General features: G+C 41.0%; 2 protein-coding genes across 2 annotated transcripts in view; one reads left to right on the forward strand and one right to left on the reverse strand.

Annotated features, from left to right (window-relative positions):
* LOC133655972 (polyhomeotic-like protein 1) overlaps positions 1 to 10,786 on the forward strand; it is a 21,636-nt gene extending 10,850 nt beyond the window's left edge. Inside the window, exons 2-15 of the mRNA XM_062056663.1 lie at positions 856 to 986; positions 1,061 to 1,177; positions 1,260 to 1,331; positions 1,415 to 1,543; positions 1,613 to 1,771; positions 1,838 to 1,904; positions 1,972 to 2,834; positions 2,907 to 3,024; positions 5,901 to 6,058; positions 6,129 to 6,186; positions 8,397 to 8,484; positions 8,570 to 8,753; positions 8,816 to 9,005; positions 9,078 to 10,786. Of these exons, the coding sequence (XP_061912647.1) occupies positions 861 to 986; positions 1,061 to 1,177; positions 1,260 to 1,331; positions 1,415 to 1,543; positions 1,613 to 1,771; positions 1,838 to 1,904; positions 1,972 to 2,834; positions 2,907 to 3,024; positions 5,901 to 6,058; positions 6,129 to 6,186; positions 8,397 to 8,484; positions 8,570 to 8,753; positions 8,816 to 9,005; positions 9,078 to 9,229 (2,481 nt within the window). The 5' untranslated portion in view covers positions 856 to 860 and the 3' untranslated portion in view covers positions 9,230 to 10,786. The remainder of the gene's footprint in view (positions 1 to 855; positions 987 to 1,060; positions 1,178 to 1,259; positions 1,332 to 1,414; positions 1,544 to 1,612; positions 1,772 to 1,837; positions 1,905 to 1,971; positions 2,835 to 2,906; positions 3,025 to 5,900; positions 6,059 to 6,128; positions 6,187 to 8,396; positions 8,485 to 8,569; positions 8,754 to 8,815; positions 9,006 to 9,077) is intronic.
* Positions 10,013 to 15,626, reverse strand: LOC133655974 (gastrula zinc finger protein XlCGF8.2DB-like). The gene is made up of 2 exons (XM_062056665.1): positions 15,411 to 15,626; positions 10,013 to 11,897 (listed from the first exon to the last, which is right to left on the reverse strand). Exons 1-2 carry the CDS (start codon positions 15,466 to 15,468, stop codon positions 11,026 to 11,028), a joined length of 930 nt encoding a protein of 309 aa, XP_061912649.1. The 5' UTR covers positions 15,469 to 15,626; the 3' UTR covers positions 10,013 to 11,025.
* Between the last annotated feature and the right edge of the window lie 2,347 nt (positions 15,627 to 17,973).

The following is a 17,973-nucleotide window of genomic DNA, read 5'->3' on the forward strand; positions in this document are numbered from 1 at the left end:
GGGGAATTGTGAGGAATACTAGCTCCTGTGACGTCACGCTACTTCCGGTACAGGCAAGGCTTTTTTTTATCAGCGAGCAAAAGTTGCGAACTTTATCGTCGATTTTCTCTACTAAATCCTTTCAGCAAAAATATGGCAATATCGCGAAATTATCAAATATGACACACAGAATGGATCTGCTATTCCCGTTTAAATAAAAAACATTCATTTCAGTAGGCCTTTAATTCCACATACTGATATGCTAAAGGTTTTAAGTGTTGTACGAGCATACAAATATTTAAAATTAGATTTTCCTCTAAGGGTATATTTCTCCTCTTTTGTTGAGAAGAATTGTTGTACTTTCTTGGGTAGTTTTTTTAGATTTATATGTGTGTATTTCAATATGTGTATACTGTATATATACATATGAATGTGTATATATGTGTGTATTTATATATGTGTATAGATGTACATATGTATGTGTACTCCCTGCTTGACACTCAGGTTGGAATTGGGGGTTTAATCACCAAAAATGATTATCAGGAGCGGCCCCCGTTGCTGCTCAATGCTCCTCTCATCTCCCAGGGGGTGGTCAAGGGTGATGGGTCAAATGCAGAGAATATATTCACCACACCTAGTGTGTGTGTGACAATCATTGGTACTTTTTACTTATATATTTATTTGTATATATTTGTGTAAATATTTATATGAATATATGTTATTGTTTTATCACATCCTGTCAAGCTCACTGAGCTCCTCCTCCATGCTTGCTACCTTATTGCCCAGTTCACAGGTCATGGCCAGGTGCTGCCTGTAGCGCTGACATTGTTGACAGATGTCTGTCATTTTTTTTTGACATCGGCTATGTGCCTACAGTCACCATGGATACGGGTGACGAGAAGAACCAGCCGCAGGAGGCATCAGCCAATGACAGCGCTTCATCTGGAACGAGTGCCCGCTCCTCTGCCATGAACTCCATGTCTTTGTACGAAAGGCAGGCTGTGCAGGTAAGTGTGTGTGTGTCTTCTGACCTTCATCATCATCACCATCATGGTCGTTAACTTGTGTCACCCCCATTAAGGCCCTGCAGGCGCTCCAGAGGCAGCCGCACGCCGCTCAGTACTTCCAGCAGCTCATGCTGCAGCAGCACATCAACAAGGCGCAGCTGCAGAACCTGGCGGCCGTGCAGCAGGTCCAGGTGTGTGTCCTCCTCTTACTTTAGCGTGTCGCCTCTCATCAAAATGCAAATAGTATGCTAGTTCAACTTCTTGTCCCTCCAGGCCAGTCTGGCGGCAGGTTGTCAGCCGAGCCAATCCGGCGGTAGCCCTTCTCAGACTGCCATCACTTCAGCAGTAAGTGCCATGCTATTTTCCCGCAAGTTAAAAGTGAAAGACAGAAATTGTGGTAGATGACGTCTTGATGGTGTCTGTTTCAGGCCAGTGTGACGTCTAGCTCCGCCTCCACAGCAAGCAACCGCCCTGTTGGCGTCTCGGCGACGACCACCATTAGCCAGTCGGTGCTGCTGGGTGGAGGCGCTGGAGGGCGGGGACAAATGTACCTCAGGGTCTGTTTCTTTTTACTCAACATTTTGTCAAGGTTTTGTCATGATCTTAACATTACCTCGCTCCTTCAGGTCAACCGTTCGCTGAGAGCGCCCATCTCCCCGCAGCTCATCTTCATGCGTGGTAACACGGCGACCGCTGCCGTGGCGACCCTCCCTCAGCTTCCTCAGCCTCGGAAACCAGAAATAGCGGCCACATTGTCCTCCGGCTGCCAAACTGATAGCGATCAGGTCAGTGACGCCAGCAGCCATAATGGAGTTATCGCCACTAGGACGCATTTTTCTCATCTTCTTCAGGTGCAGAACCTGACTGTGCGGAACGTGGTCGGTCCAAAAGGTGTCAAAACTGAGAGGAGCGATGCTGGTAAGCCAAATGTTTGCTCAGTAAGTGAGGATTGTCTCTAAAATAAAAGCACTTTTTTTCTGTGTAGCTGCCTACTCGCTAGTCCACTCCACCCCACAGTCTCCCAACAAGGCCAGTCAGCCTCAGCCGCCCCCCATCAAGATCCCAACATACCCTCAGCCCGCCAACATCAAAGCACCACCTCCCCTGTCCTCCACTAGCGCCACGTCTTCCTCCGTTCCTCTTACGCAGCTTCTGCTTCACAGTACTCAAACTACTGCTCCCGCCGTGACACACGCCCTGGTCCTAACATCCACCGGGGCATCGCAGGCCCACACGTTCCCAGTCGGCACGACGACAATCAAGCCGGCAGTCGGTGCTCAGACGTTGGTAGTGCAGCCTTTGCAGAAGAGCTCACTGGGTGGGGACAAATTGGGTCATGGCAACAATCCTGTCCCCATCCAGCCTAAAACCCTGCAGGGTCTGCGCCTGCCCCTGCAGCTACCTTCGAGGAACCCCCCTCCCATCATGCCTGCTCCGACGCCAGCCAGCAGCTCCGCCATGACGCCGCACATCCCCGTTCAGATTGTTGGCGCCAGGCAGAGCACGCTGGGAAGCAGCCAGGCGTTAGCTTTAGCTCGGGGTGGTTGCAGCCAGGAAGGGGCCGCCATCCTCACCAGCTCGTCCAGCCTGCTCACCATAGTAGCGTCCATTGCCTCAAGAGAGAGCGGGGTCACGGGTGGAGGGGTGGGCGTTAAGGCGCTGTCCCAAGAGCCCCACCCATCATCCCTGACCTCTAAGGTTCATGCCAATCAGAGTGAAAATGGACCCCTCACTGTAAGCGCCGCCTCCTCTCAGTCTGCAACAGTCTCCTCCCCCACCTCCTTGCTGGCAAGCGCCCCCCTCCCCTTGGCGGCCAATGGCGACTTAGTGGGCTGTCGGACGGCGCAGGTGAGCTGCCTTAAGAGGTCATAGTTCGGCTCCTCTATAAAAAAAAAAAACATGTCCTTTGGCCTTTTGTAGGTAAAAGAAGCGACCAGCATGCTTAAACGCAAGTTGGATGAAGATGGCCCCTCTCGTCCACAGTTGCTGCCCGTTAAAAATTGTTCCTCAGTGCTCACCAGCGTTTCCATGGAAACAGGTAAACTAGCAGATACTTTTCACACTAGAACAGGTAGGTCCATTTTGATGGTTTTTATTTCCTGAAAAGGCTAAAAAAAATATGTGTTGATAAAGCTAATAAGTTGCTTGTAAAATATTCTACATGTCAGCTTTGTGTAAAAGGTGACAAGGCGTATTGTTACAAAACCCAAAACCAGTAAAGTTGGCACGTCGTGTACATCGTAAGTAAAAACAGAATACAATGATTTGAAAATCCTTTTTAAACTACATTCAATTGAACACACTGCAAAGACAAGATACTTAACGTTCGAACTGATAAAATTTGTTATTCTTTGCAAATGTTAGCTCATTTGGAATTTGATGACTGCACCATGTTTCCAAAAAGCTGGCACAAGTGGCAAAAAAGACTGAGAATGTTGAGGAATGCTCATCAAACACTTATTTGGAACATCCCACAGGTGAACAGGCTAATTGGCAACAGGTGGGTGCCATGATTGGGTACAAAAGAAGCTTCCATGAAATGCTAAGTCATTCAAAAACAAGGATGGGGCGAGGGTCACCACTTTGTGAACAAATGCGTGAGCAAATTGTCAAACAGTTTAAGAACAACATTTCTCAACAAGCTTTTGCAAGGAATTGAGGGATTTAACCATCTACGGTCCGTAATATCATCAAAAGGTTCAGAGAATCCAGAGAAATCACTGCACGTAAGCGGCAATGCCGAAAACCAACATTGAATGCCTGTGACCTTTGATCCCTTCTGTACTGCATCAAAAACCAACATCAGTGTGTAAAGGATATCACCACATGTGTTCAGGAAAAATTCAGAAAACCACTGTCAGTAACTACAGTTGGCCACTACATCTGTAAATCCAAGTTAAAACTCTACTATGCAAAGCAAAAGCCATTTGTCAACAACACCCAGAAACGCCGCCGGCTTCGCTGGGCCCAAGCTCATCTAAGATGGATTGATGCAAAGTGCAAAAGTGTTCTGTGGTCTAACGAGTTTGCATTTCAAATTGTTTTTAGAAACTGTGGACGTCGTGTCCTCCGGACCAAAGACAAAAAGAACCATCCGGACTGTTATAGGTGCAAAGTTCAAAAGTCAGCATCTGTGATGGTATGGGGGTGTATTAGTGCCATAGGCGTGGGTAACTTACACATCTGGGAAGGCACCATTAATGCTGAAAGGTACATACAGGTTTTGGAGCAACATATGTTGCCATCCAAGCAACGTCTTTTTCATGGACGCCGCTGCTAATTTCAGCAAGACAATTCCAAGCCACATTATGCACGTGTTACAACAGCGTGGCTTCATAGTAAAAGAGTGCTGGTACTGACTGGCCTGCCTGTAGTCCAGAACTGTCTCCCATTGAAAATGTGTGGGGCAATATGAAGCCTAAAATACAACAACGGAGACCCCGGACTGTTGAACAACTTAAGCTGTACATCAAGCAAGAATGGGAAAGAATTCCACCTGAAAAGCTTAAAAAATTGGTCTCCTCAGTTCCCAAACGCTTACTGAGTGTTGTAAAAAGGAAAGACCATGCAACACAGTGGTAAAAATGCCCCTATGCCAACTTTTTTGCAATGTGTTGCTGCCATTAAATTCTAAGTTAATCATCATTTGCAAAAAAAAATATGTTTCTCAGTTCGAACATTAAATATCTTGTCTTTGCAGTCTATTCAACTGAATATAAGTTGAAAAGAATTTACAAATCATTGTATTCTGTTTTTATTTACGATTTACACAACGTTCCAACTTCACAGGTTTTGGGTTTTGTAAGGTAGTTAGGTCTGGGCAATATGGCGAAAAAATTATATTTACTTTTTTTTTTTTTTTTTTTTTTACCCTACTTTTTAAGGAAAGTTTTGAAAAACTAGTGTACTGCATCTTACTCTTAGCAAAATTGTAATTGTTATTCGACTTTGTATAGAATATTTTTAAGGGATGAAACAGAATACATTCAGCTGTTGTAGTCGCTAATTCTGCCATATTTCTGTGATGCTTTTGCTCATATATTGATAAATGTGCATTGTCTTAAACAAATAGTTATTCAATACAGAGCTTCCTATGGGAGGCAAACTTATGTCTTGAATATAATACTTATGTAATAAAAATGTAGCATTAGGTTTAGTAAGTGGATAAACGCAGGCTTTTTCACTGTTTGGGCACCACATGTTTAGCAACGTGCAGTGCGAACGCTTTAGTGATCGTTCTCCACTGTGCTTCTCTCTTGTCAAACATTGTACCTTTTGTGTAAATGATTCCACCAGGGTAAGTTGCTTTTTAGCTGGAGTTTGTTTATTTGTTGTTATGGTCTTGTTTGCCTTGGAAAGAGTTGCATTTCCACTACTCGACTAGATGCTTCTGTTTCAGATGCTGGCATATGTTTGTTGTGCTGTTGCCTTTTTTAAACACATTTTCAGGGGCAGTCATGTGTTCCATGCCTGTCACCCCAAAACCAAACCACTGATGACAGTTTTTCTTTTTTTTTGGAACAGAGATCTCGCTCTTGTTAGCGTTAGCATTACCCATGTTGAGCTATGTGTGTCTGAATCTCTTTAAGGAGACAACGGGGTTGGCGAAATCTACGGAAGCTCCTGGGGGGAAAAAATATGCCGTAGTAAGAAGAGAAAAACATAGATTTTGTAATTTTTAAATAATCTGGAACAAAAAAATGTAATTTGTTGACAAAAATCGATTTATCGCCCAGGCCTTTTATTATTATTATTATTATTATTAGTTGTAGTAGTTGTGTCTACTACTTTTTTCTTTATTATTGCTGTTGATTTATTTCTTGTTCACTTGTAGCAAATAAATTGTCCCCAGGCCACACTTTGGACCCCCTTGATCGTGACACCTATGACTTCTTCCCACTCTCTTACCTACAGGGTCTGCCCCTCCCCCATCCTACCCAACCCTGCCAGTGTCCCGCAGTGGCTGCGCTCGTAGAGAGAAGGCTCCTCCCCCTCAAGCCGTGATCAAACCGCACGTCCTCACGCACCTCATTGAGGGCTTCGTCATCCAGGAAGGGCCGGAGCCTTTCCCCGTGAGTTCCCGGGATGCGTTAATGTCACACTTTTTCAAACTAAGTTTTGTCTCTTATGCTTGACTGACAGGTGTGTGGAACAATAAAAGACTCAGCCGGGGAAGATCAATCTGTTACTACGACAACAGGTCAGTGCCTCTCACACTGACAGTGGGCACAAGGAATGGGTACGGAATTCTGTACTTTTATAGGCATGGACCGAATTCCGTCGGTACTACCGGGTATCGTCCATCCATCCATTTTCTACCGCTTGTCCCTTTTGGGGTCGCGGGAGGTGCTGGAACCTATCTCAGCTGCAATCGGGCGTAAGGCGGGGTACACCCTGGACAAGTCGCCACCTCATCACAGGGCCAACACGGATAGACAGACAACATTCACACACTAGGGCCAAATTAGTGTTGCCAATCAACCTATCCCCAGGTGCATGTTTTTGGAGGTGGGAGGAAGCCGGAGTACCCGGAGGGAACCCACGCAGTCACGGGGAGAACATGCAAACTCCACACAGAAAGATCCCGAGCCCGGGATTGAACTCAGGACTACTCAGGACCTTCGTATTGTGAGGCAGACGCACTAACCCCTCTTCCACCGTGCTGCCCTACCGGGTATTGATTCACGTAAAATAAAACAGTGACATATTTCGATACCTTTGCTGCATGTGACGTCACGTCCACTTGCAGACCGTGACGGGCTCAAGGAATCGATCACTCAAGCAGCAGTCAGGGCAGACTCAGCCAAACTCTCTAAGTAATGTTGCAATTTTCAACACAAACCAAGCAAGTATGTTTGGTAACGTAAAGTAATGCTGTAATTGGCTACTTACAGTCTAAAGCCTTTGTATGGCGCAACATACCACATAGAAGTTCCTGGAAAAAGCTACTTCATATTACCTGCTACTTCTGCTTTTCTTTTTAAACATAAAATATTACAATATTAATATATAAAATAAGGTGAAACAAATCTATTCAGGTTAAATTAACAGTTAATTTAACTGCTACTTTTTCGGTTGTTTTTTGAGATAGAGATAATACAAATACAAATTAAATTATTATTAAAAAATAAATGCAACAAATCTCTACAGGTTAAATGAGCAGTGTTTTGACCTTCTCTTACTCTTATTTTAACAGCTACGATAGCAGAGAAAAGTCACAATAAATGCAAATGTCACAACACGGCAACTGTAGGCCAAAACACAACAATATAAAGGCAGAATGGAAGTGAGAGCGGACAAGTTTCAGCGACTCACCGACATCCTAAAGCGGAAAGTTGAAAACGGTGTAATGAACAAAGTTGGAAAAGTAAGAAAAGCGTGACCAATTTTTCAGTCATAAATAACTTTTTCAATAATAATAATATACTTTGTTCATTACACTGTTTCCAACCTACCGGTTCAGGAGGTCGGTCCGTTGCCGTAACATGCTCCGCTGTCCCTTCCGTTTTGTCCATTGCTTCCTCTTTGACTAAAAGTTGTGTTTTGGCGTTTATATTTGTTGTGGCTTTTGCAATCATACTGTTGCAGAAAGTTGTTAAGGGTAACACTTTAGTATGGGGAACATATTGTAAGTAACAAAGACTTAATTTAGAGTTATTTGGACACTAGGGGAACATATAAGGGTTAGGGTTACTAATAAGCAATAATTCTGAGGTTATTGAAGGAAGACTCTTAGTTAATGGCTTACTGGTTGTATAATAAGGCCATGCAGAATAAAGCATTAATAAGTACTTAATAATGACTAATTAATAGCCAATATGTTACTAATTTGCATGTTAATAAGCAACTAATTAATGGTCAATATGTTCCCCATACTAAAATGTTACCTTGTTAAGTTATGTGACTTTTCTTGGCCATCGTAGGTATTCGCAATTTTTGTTTGGATGACGCCACAGATGTGCAGAAAGACTTGAGTAAGGTTTAACTTCCTTACCGTTAAAAGTGCTGAACTTCACATAAAGTATGTTCTTAAATCCAATGTTTTACTTTTTGTATTATCGATGAAATTGATCGATTGCCTTTCAAAACGATGTTGGATCGAAAGCAATCTTGCCGAGCACAGATCGATGTAGTTTAATATAAAGAATATGAATCTTTACACTGATTAAATCATTACACCCCTAGTTATCATAAACAGCTCATTTTTAAATCTTACATTAAACTATAAAATTAACATTTATTAAAAGTAACAAAATTGGTACTGTTGAGTACCGGTATCGATTCCCAGATACCGGGAATTGGTACTGTATTGGTTCAAATGTGAACGGTACCCATCCCTTGTGGGCACCCCACGTCGTCACATGTTTGAACAATACTGGTGACATCCTTATGTCTCCCGTCCCCCCGCAGTGCTGGAATGTGAGTACTGTAAGAAGTTTGCCCCCGCCAGCCAGTTCCGAGGCACTAAAAGGTTCTGCTCCATGTTGTGTGCAAAAAGGTACAAATAACAACATAATTCTGCATTCATGTCCTCATCTTGTTGAAATCACAACTAAGTGTGTGCGTCTACGATGCATCCTCAGGTACAACGTCAGCTTCAGGCAGCCCCTGAGCGTGCGGCACGCTCGGGAATGCCACCAGCCTCCCCGTCAAGATCAGCTGTCCCACTCAGACGAGGACGCAGGGGTAGCCAGGAGGAGGGTTCCTCGCAGGACCAGCTCAGACATAGCCAGCGCCAAGATAGCGGGAAGACCCCTTCCTGTCACGGTGAGACGGCTTTAAAAAAAAAAATTATCAAGTTGTGACCTATAATCTGCTCTGCACCACAGCGCCACTCCGAGTCTAGTCACTCTGACACAGAGTCCAGTGGCGAGGAGGAAGAGGACAACCCCATGTCTCTCTCGCCTGCCTCTTTAGCTTCCTGCCACGCCAAGGAGACTCCCAGCCTCAGCTCCCAATCTTCAAGCCCCGCCCACTGGAGTGTTGACCAAGTGTCGCAGTACATTTCCTCCTTACAAGGTGCGGATATCCTTGTCTTCTTAATGTCCATGCCCCACCCTTTTTTTTTTTTTAATCTACCCCTCCTTGCAGGCTGCGAGGAGCTGGCCTTGCACTTCCTGTCGCAGGAGATTGACGGACAGGCCCTACTGCTGCTAAAGGAGGAACATCTCATGTCCACCATGAACATCAAGCTGGGCCCCGCCCTCAAAATCTGCGCTCACATCAACAACCTGAGGGACTAAGGCGGGTCAAAGTGGAGGTACTGAACTTGTCCTGTTCAAGTATTTTTTCGAACTTCTAAAAGAGAAATTTGGTCTGGGTTTTTGTCTTTCCTTCACGTTTGAGTCCAATTCATCATGTGACAAAAGTTGGACCAAACCAAGGAAGACAAGCATAGTTTTACTCTTCAGTCTTAAGTGGTTCATTTGGACAGGACCTCATCCTCGGTATTGACTCTTTTCCTTCAATTTAAACTGAGAACATCAAGGTTCATTCGCACATTTTTGGACCTCACCGCCAAAAGCAATATTTTTTATGAACAGCACCACCAGGTTCATCCAGATCTGGAGTTGATCACATCAGACTAAACAAGCACTTGAACTTGCAGCGTGTCCCCAAGTCTACTCTAATGTTCTGTGTAATGTGTGTGTGTGTGTGTGTGTGTGTACCGCTATTTAAATTTGTGTATGTTCGTCGTGTGGACCTTGACGACTGTCTGGATCGTCCCTTATAAGGGTTTTGTCACATAGCAACACTTGTTAGCTTGCTAGGTAGCGCTCTTCATCATTATTAGTAACTTCTAGAAGGTTCTTGAGTCATTGTCAGATGTTTGACACTGTGATGAAGCACAAACTGACTTATTTATAAACTCCAAAGCACTTAGCTGTGTAAGAACAACAAAAAGCCTGCAATGATTCTCAACGTGTTCAGAATGTTAGCTCAAGCAAATAAAACATGGAGGATTTGATTAAAATGAAGCCGACTGCTGCTTTAATGCTGCTTTTTATTGCCGCCTGTGCCGTTGCTATGGATACAGGGCTTTTCCTCCATAAACTACAAATGACTGTATTCTAAAGACCGTTTGTGTTACTTGAAACAGCGCCCCTGCCTACATGTGGCGGGAAAAGACCTCAACAGTAGACCAGACATGTTTGGACATCTGTGTCCACACTTGACAGGTAAGATTTTAATACAGTTCACAAAGCACTGCTGTACAATGTGGTGGTCCTTTTAGAGTTTCTGATTGGACGCTGACAAGTTTACATAATTATTAAATATCAGGGTTTTACTGCCATAAAAGATACAACAAACCTCTGGAAAAATATTAGAGTCATGACAACATGATCCCTTTTTCCACCAAGGGACGCATACTTAAAAATGTAAATATGTTTATTTAAAATATTGTAAAAACGGTTTAAAAAAAACAACTAATAACACACAGGCAGCACTCGTGTTTTCATTGTGTGGTTATGATGCAGTCCCACAAATGATTAATACTGTATAAAAAGACAACCAGCTATGTGCGATTCACTATTTCCCCATCATTGCGTCTTCCAAGCGGGAGGCAGACTTTTCTGATGGCAGTGCGTCAAAGAAAATGAAAGTGAAATTAGAAATAGTAAAATGTTAAGAAAGTGGGGAAATCGACACTAGATGCCTGGTCCAATTCGCTTAAATGCTGCGACTGAAGGATAAAGACGGTATCTTTAAACATAGGAAAAAACCCACTCCAGCGAAAATAAAGCAGTGCAGTGGTCTCTCTCCCAAGCCCACAAAGGAATAGAAGTAAAGCGTTAGAGGGACGTAGGTGGTCATTTAGAAATAATGTAGCTTTAAGTTACGACGTTTCTTTAAGTTTCCTCTTTTTTTATTGTCTTTTTGCTCATAAAAAACAAGCTGCTGGCCACACTTTGGACACTGCTGCCTTATGTCAAGGAATGTTTGAACATTTGTTTAGCGTGTTGGATTCAACATCCAACACGTATGTATTAAAGTACCAATAGTTCTATATTTTTCCGACTTTTTAATCATCACACACTCAACTACAAATCTCTCCTGTGTGTGTTCTCATGTGATGGACCAAAGCTGACCTCCGACTGTAGCTGGTGTTGCAGATTGAGCAGGTAAATGGTTTCTCCCCGGTGTGGCTCCTCCTGTGTCTAGCCAAGCTACCTTTTTGAGAGAACTTGACGCCGCAAAGTGAGCAAGTGAAAGGTTTTTCTCCGGTGTGAATGCGAGAGTGGACGATCAAGTCGGAGCGCTGACACAAACTGACGTTGCAGACCGGGCAGGTAAACGTCTTTTCTCCAGTGTGAGTCGTGGTGTGTCTCACCAAGCTGCCTTTCTGAGAGAACTTAAGGCCACAAAGCGAGCAGGAGAACGGTTTCTCTCCGGTGTGAATACGACAGTGGGTGATTAAATTGGAGCGCTTCTTAAATGTTTTACTGCAAAACGAGCAACTAAAAGGGTTTTCTGCCGAGTGAAGCGACATGTGTGTTGTCAGATTCTTCTTTTTTCTAAAACTTTTGTTACAATGAGAACATTGAAAGTGTTTGTCGTGGTCGCCTATCGAGTGTTTATTAGTCTTCAGAAGTTCTTCATCAGTGTCCGTAGATTGTGATGTGTCTTCACAGTCTGACAGTGGATCTAAGATGTAGTCTTCGCCTCTTATCTCCTCACCGGGATGAAAATGTGACCACTCGGCTCGCTCTTCATCATCTTCTTCATTCTTCACTTGGACCTTGCTTATGTCCACCTGCTCAACCCCTTTTTGCTCCTCTTCCTCTGGACTGATGCTGTGCTCCTCCTCTTCCTCTTTAACGCAGGCGGGCAGTGGCTCCTCCTGCTTCACCCTGCGCTCCTGCTGCTCTTCTTCACCAATGACTACTTTGAGCACATCTGATGGTAAAACTAAAACAGACCAAAAAAATGTATAAAACATACAGTTAAAACCAAATGCCATGTACAACTGAAGTATAGCACACCTCCCTCTTGTTCCGGTAACAGTATTGATAAAGTACAAGTGGTACCTCGGTTTTTTGTACACCCCACTTTTTGCATAATTCTGTGTTCGTCTGAACTTTAAGATCGGATGACTATTGAAACCCGAGGTACTACTGTATTTGTTTTTATGTACCTATACTACGACTACACACAGATAGGAAATTAGAAATTGGTTGGTTGAAGTTTATTTTGAACATCTATACAGTTTCAATATGATACATAGTTTCAATTTCTCTTTACAACATGCCCAAAAAGGAGTAGGGAAAACGATCCAACCCCTTTTCCACTTTATAGCAATTACTAACACATATGTTCACTTCTTGTTCTCAATTTGTAACACAATTTGCATCAAGGATATCTAAATACAACAGTTCTGGTAATAAATAGTTATGATTGTCGTAATTCTTCTTCCTTGTACTTTGTAAAGACCTGTAGTTTGACGAGCCTCTTAAATTAAATAATATTAGTACATTATTTGACTTCTTTGCCTAACCCATTCCATAGTTTAATTCCACATACTTCTTTGCTAAAGGTTTTAAGTGTTGTATGTCATGCATATGTTTTAAGTTAGATTTTTCTCTAAGGTTATATTTCCCCTCTTTTGTTGAGAAGAATTGTTGTACGTTCTTGGGTAGCAGGTTATAGTTTGCTTTGTGCATAATTGTAGCTGTTTACAAATTCTCTAATTCATTGAATTTCAATATTGTATTTAAATAAATAAAGGGTGTGAATGTTCTCTATATTGACCATTATGTAATATTTTAACTGACTGACTTTTTGTACCACGGTTAGTAAATTAAGTGTACTTTTGTAGTTATTTCCCCATATTTCTGCACAATAACTTAGATATGGTAACACTAGCGAGCATTAGAGAATATGAAGTGATTTTTGGTCTAGAACATATTTTGCTTTGGTTATTATATAAATATTTCTTTGCCTTCTGTTGTATATATTTTGTATATGCTATTTCCAGTTAATTTGATCATATATTATTACACCCAAAAATGTGATTTATTTCACCCTATCAATGTCTACTCTGTCTGTTTGTATGTGTGTTTGACTTTCTCTTCTACTGTTACCAAATTGAATATTTTTTTTATAATTCTGTTTCTTCCTATAAAATGGTTTAACAAAAACAGAGTTAATTAATCCTACCCCTTGTCTCAGCTATGACTGATTTTTTTGTTTGTGTTTACTTTCTGTATTTAACAAACTATACTAGTGAAAGAAACGGATAAAGATGTATAACAGTAAAGTTAATGTTTGTAGGTATAGCTTAATAGTTATCTCCACACGATAATACAAATTTATAGTAATGCCACTGATTCAGAACATGTTTTGCTTCAGTCAGTATTGGAGTGTTTGTCACTTTGTGTTGTCTATAACGCAATTCCTATGCAGAGCAATTTAAAGTGTTTACAGATAGATACAATTATATAAAGGCAAAAAAAAAAATTGAACAAAAATACAATTATTTAAAAAATCGTTAACTAAAAGCAAATAGTAAGGATTTCCAATTACCTTTGTCTATTCAAATGTGTAGTTTGTCATTGTCTACACAATCTTTCTATGTGTGAGTGTCTTTTCTACTACTACCAAATAACATTGTTTTTAAGTTTTACTTGCGTTAAAATATTGTCTGTTTTTTTAATCAAAACACATTTTTAACGTGTTCATTTCCACTGATTCTAATGTTTTAGCTCCCGTACATTTTTACCTGAATAATGCTTTGTAAAGGTGGTCAACTTCCAAATTGAGTATTATTATTATTATTATTTTTATTTTTATTTTTTTTTAAATGGTAAATGGGTTGTACTTGTATAGCGCTTTTCTACCTTTTTAAGGAACTCAAAGCGCTTTGACACTATTTCCACATTCACCCATTCACACACACACATTCACACACTGATGGCGGGAGCTGCCATGCACGGCGCTAACCAGGCCCATCAGGAGCAAGGGTGAAGTGTCTTGCTCAAGGACACAACGGACGTGACTAGGATGGTAGAAGGTGGGGATTGAACCAGTAACCTTCAGATTGCTGGCGGGGCCACTCTCCCAACTTCGCCACGCCGTAAATAAATATATAAACCTTTATTTATACATTTCAACATTTGCAAACAGTTGAAAATAATAATCAAAGTAAGTACAAAAAAGTACAAAACAGCGCCAGGGGGTTGTAAATTTAAAGTAACTAAAATAGAATGCTATATATATGTTAGGGGTGTGGGAAAAAATCGATTCGAATTCGATTCACGATTCCCACGTTGTGCGATTCAGAATCGATTCTCATTTTTAAAAAATCGATTATTTTTTTTATTTTTAAATTGTTTAAATTAATCAATCCAACAAAACAATACACAGCAATACCATAACAATGCAATCCAATTCCAAAACCAAACCCGACCCAGCAGCACTCAGAACTGCAATAAACAGAGCAATTGAGGAGACACAAACACGACACAGAACAAACCAAAAGTAGTGAAACAAAAATGAATATTATCAACAACAGTATCAATATTAGTTACAATTTCAACATAACAGTGATTAAAAATCCCTCATTGACATTATCATTAGACATTTATAAAAATAAAAAAAATGAACAATAGTGTCACAGTGGCTTACACTTGCATTGCATCTCATAAGCTTGACAACACACTGTGTCCAATATTTTCACAAAGATAAAATAAGTCATATTTTTGGTTTATTGAATAGTTAAAACAAATTTACATTATTGCAATCAGTTGATAAAACATTGTCCTTTACAATTATAAAAGTTTTTTACAAAAATCTACTACTCTGCTTGCATGTCAGCAGACCGGGTAGATGCTGCTGAAATCCTATGTATTGAATGAATAGAGAATTGTTTTGAATGGGGAAAAAAATCGTTTTTGAATCGAGAATTGTGTTGAATTGGGAAAAAAAATCGATTTTGAATCGAATCGTGGGACACCCAAAGATTCACAGCCCTAATATATATATAATTTAAAAAAGTGCAAAGCCATAGGCTCACTCAATCTCAGTAAATAACTTAAATTTGGAACACAGCATCATCTTTTTCACAGCTTTTTGGCCAAATTGAGTATTATTTCCATCACTATTGCACTCCACGGGATGTCACTCAAGCAGTTATTTATGCTGAACAGCAACACAATTCAATTTTACTGTTGAACAATGCAGAGTAAAACATTTATGAGTTACATAACCAGGTAGACGTTATAAACACACTGACAAAGAAAAAGTGAAAACAATAATATGCTCCTTAAGTCAGCATGTAAACATGGCAGTATGGAGTTAGCTGAGGCTAGGAGTCTGTGTGGATGTTTGTTTAGCTAGCTTTAGCTTAGCAGTGGTTGCATTATTCGTTATTAGTCATGTTTTAAGCAACGCTATGTTCCTTTATAGAGCGGAAATACCACAAACCTTCACATTTCAGCTTCGTTTCAGGACATAAACATGTTTGCAGGCGGTGGTCCATCATGATGTCCCAGAGACTGTCGTTGATATTTTACGTTATTTTTAACATCCGGAAAGACACTTCAAAATAAAATATTGTACTGGGACCTCGCAATTAAGGTTCAAGAGACAAACTATCTTCGTGCCTTGTTTTGAAATTCGAACCAGAAAATGTTATTGCTTCTAATTTTCTCACTCGACTTTAAAAACTTAATACTGAAGTCCTACATACCACTGTGTATTATTAATACGTATGTTGCGTCATGTTATTTCGTAGCGTGCTACCTGTGGAACTGGCGGAGGTGTCCACGCCGTCATCCTAATTTTGATGAAATGGTAGTAATGTTTATCAACTTGAGACGATGTTAATGGAATCGATACATTTCTCTTGTTTCTATAAGTGGGGGGGTTTTCCCACATTGTTACATAACCTTATATTTAAATATTGTTATATATTTAATTATCAATATACATTTTTAGACAAATCTGAACACATAAATGTACCAAACTTTAAACAAATCACTCAGACTTAGCACCATGCTCTAGTGACAAAAACACAAAAGCCTCTAAATCGTCGATCAGTTGTGTTTTATAAACATTTACAATTTGGTCAAAGTCGGTTGAATTAAGGTCAAAGAGTCAGGTTGGGTCCACAGAAAGGTAAGGTTTTTTGTTTTTTTTTAAACGGTCACAGGTAAACGTTACAGCGTTGGTCTCACTCCTGCAAAAGCACACTAAAACTAAAACAGTCTTGTTTTTACAATTGCAAGATGGCTGCCACAGCACAGCAGCAGCCTCGCCGAGAACATCGCACTTTTAATCTTAAATGTTTTAAACCAATTACTCGTTTAAAGACAACTCATTTAGTTCTCTACTAAATCCATTTTATAATAGAATCCCACATACAAACACACTAAATAACTTCAAAATTGTGTGTGTGCATAAGCATGCTTTTCAAACATAATTTATTCCTAAAATTGTATTTTCCTTTTCTTGTTAAGAGGTATTGTACATTTCTGGGCAGCTCAATATTTGCTTTCTACATGATGTTTGCAATTTTGAAAAGGTACAAGATCTGTTGGTTTCTGTGAGGAACTCTGTGAGGTAGTTGTAACCCCAAGATACAGGAAACAGGAGGGCGAAGTGCAGGTAAGAGTCTTTATTTGAACTCAAAATAGGAGGAGCAGTCATGCCTGCAGCAAAAGGTCCTCAACATAATCAATCCTCCAGCCCTGACGAACAGGCGAGGCAGGCATAAATAGCAGCCTGATTGGCAACTGCAACCAGGTGTGCCAGGCTGCCAATCAGGAACAAGTGAGGAAAACGAGCGTTCAGGGGGACATGCAGGAAGTGGAACAAAAATAAGAGCGCTGACAGGAAATAAACACCAACTAAGGAAACATAACCAGACATGAAGTGACAAATAGTCACAAGTTTCAATTATTCAGAATTAATGAACAAATAATATGTGTGATCTCTATTTGTGTATTATTCTGACCGATCTTTTCTGCAGTACTATTTTAATCCTTCCCCCATATCTCCACACAGTAACTCCGGTATTGTAACACCAAAGAACAGTACAGAGTATGAAGTGACTTTTGATTCAGAAGTTCTTCGTGGCGAAGTTGGTAGAGTGGCCGTGCCAGCAATCGGAGGGTTGCTGGTTACTGGGGTTCAATCCCCACCTTCTACCATCCTAGTCACGTCCGTTGTGTCCTTGGGCAAGACACTTCACCCTTGCTCCTGATGGCTGCTGGTTAGCGCCTTGCATGGCAGCTCCCGCCATCAGTGTGTGAATGTGTGTGTGAATGGGTGAATGTGGAAATACTGTCAAAGCACTTTGAGTACCTTGAAGGTAGAAAAGCGCTATACAAGTATAACCCATTTATCATTTTGTCTTACTCAATACTGAAATATTTCTTGCACTTTATAGACGGCGTTGCTCAGATGGTAGAGCAGCTGTTTCAGCAACTTAAGGGTTCCTGGTTTGAATGCGTGTTCCGCCATCCCTTGTGTCCTTGGGCAAGACACTTGACCTGCTTTGCTCCTGATGGGTCATGGTTAGCGCCTTGTGTGGCAGCTTCTGCCATCAGTGTGTGTGTGAATGGGTGAATGTGACGTATAATGTAAAGTGCTTTGGGTATTGCGCAGGTATAGTAAAGCGCTATAAACACAGACCATTTACCATGTTGTATGTACTTGAGTGGTTTCCAGCTCATTTTATTATCTATTATGACTCCTTAAAGTCAGTTTTCTTGCACTATGTCAATGTCTACCCTATTTATTTGTATTCGTGTTTGACTATTTGTCTTATCTTTTCCAAATAACAATATGTTACTACTACTTACATTTAAAGGTTATCGGTTTTCATCAAAACAGTTTTAGGTTTTTCATTTCTACCTGCACTATTTTCATGATTTCTCGAGCAGAAGGTGACATCTGCAAATAGTTTTAAAGACCTACTGAAACCCACTACTACCGACCACGCAGTCGGATAGTTTATATATCAATGATGAAATCTTAACATTGC

The sequence above is a fragment of the Entelurus aequoreus genome, linkage group LG08, assembly GCF_033978785.1.
Source record: "Entelurus aequoreus isolate RoL-2023_Sb linkage group LG08, RoL_Eaeq_v1.1, whole genome shotgun sequence".
NCBI classification, from domain to species: Eukaryota; Metazoa; Chordata; class Actinopteri; order Syngnathiformes; family Syngnathidae; genus Entelurus; species Entelurus aequoreus.

Excerpts from the sequence above, each read along its gene's own strand:
- LOC133655974 (XM_062056665.1), bottom strand. The coding sequence starts at position 15,468 with ATGATGGACCACCGCCTGCAAACATGTTTATGTCCTGAAACGAAGCTG. Across the intron at positions 11,898-15,410 it reads AACGAAGCTGAAATGTGAAG|TTTTACCATCAGATGTGCTC; the intron begins GTTTGTGGTATT and ends GGTCTGTTTTAG.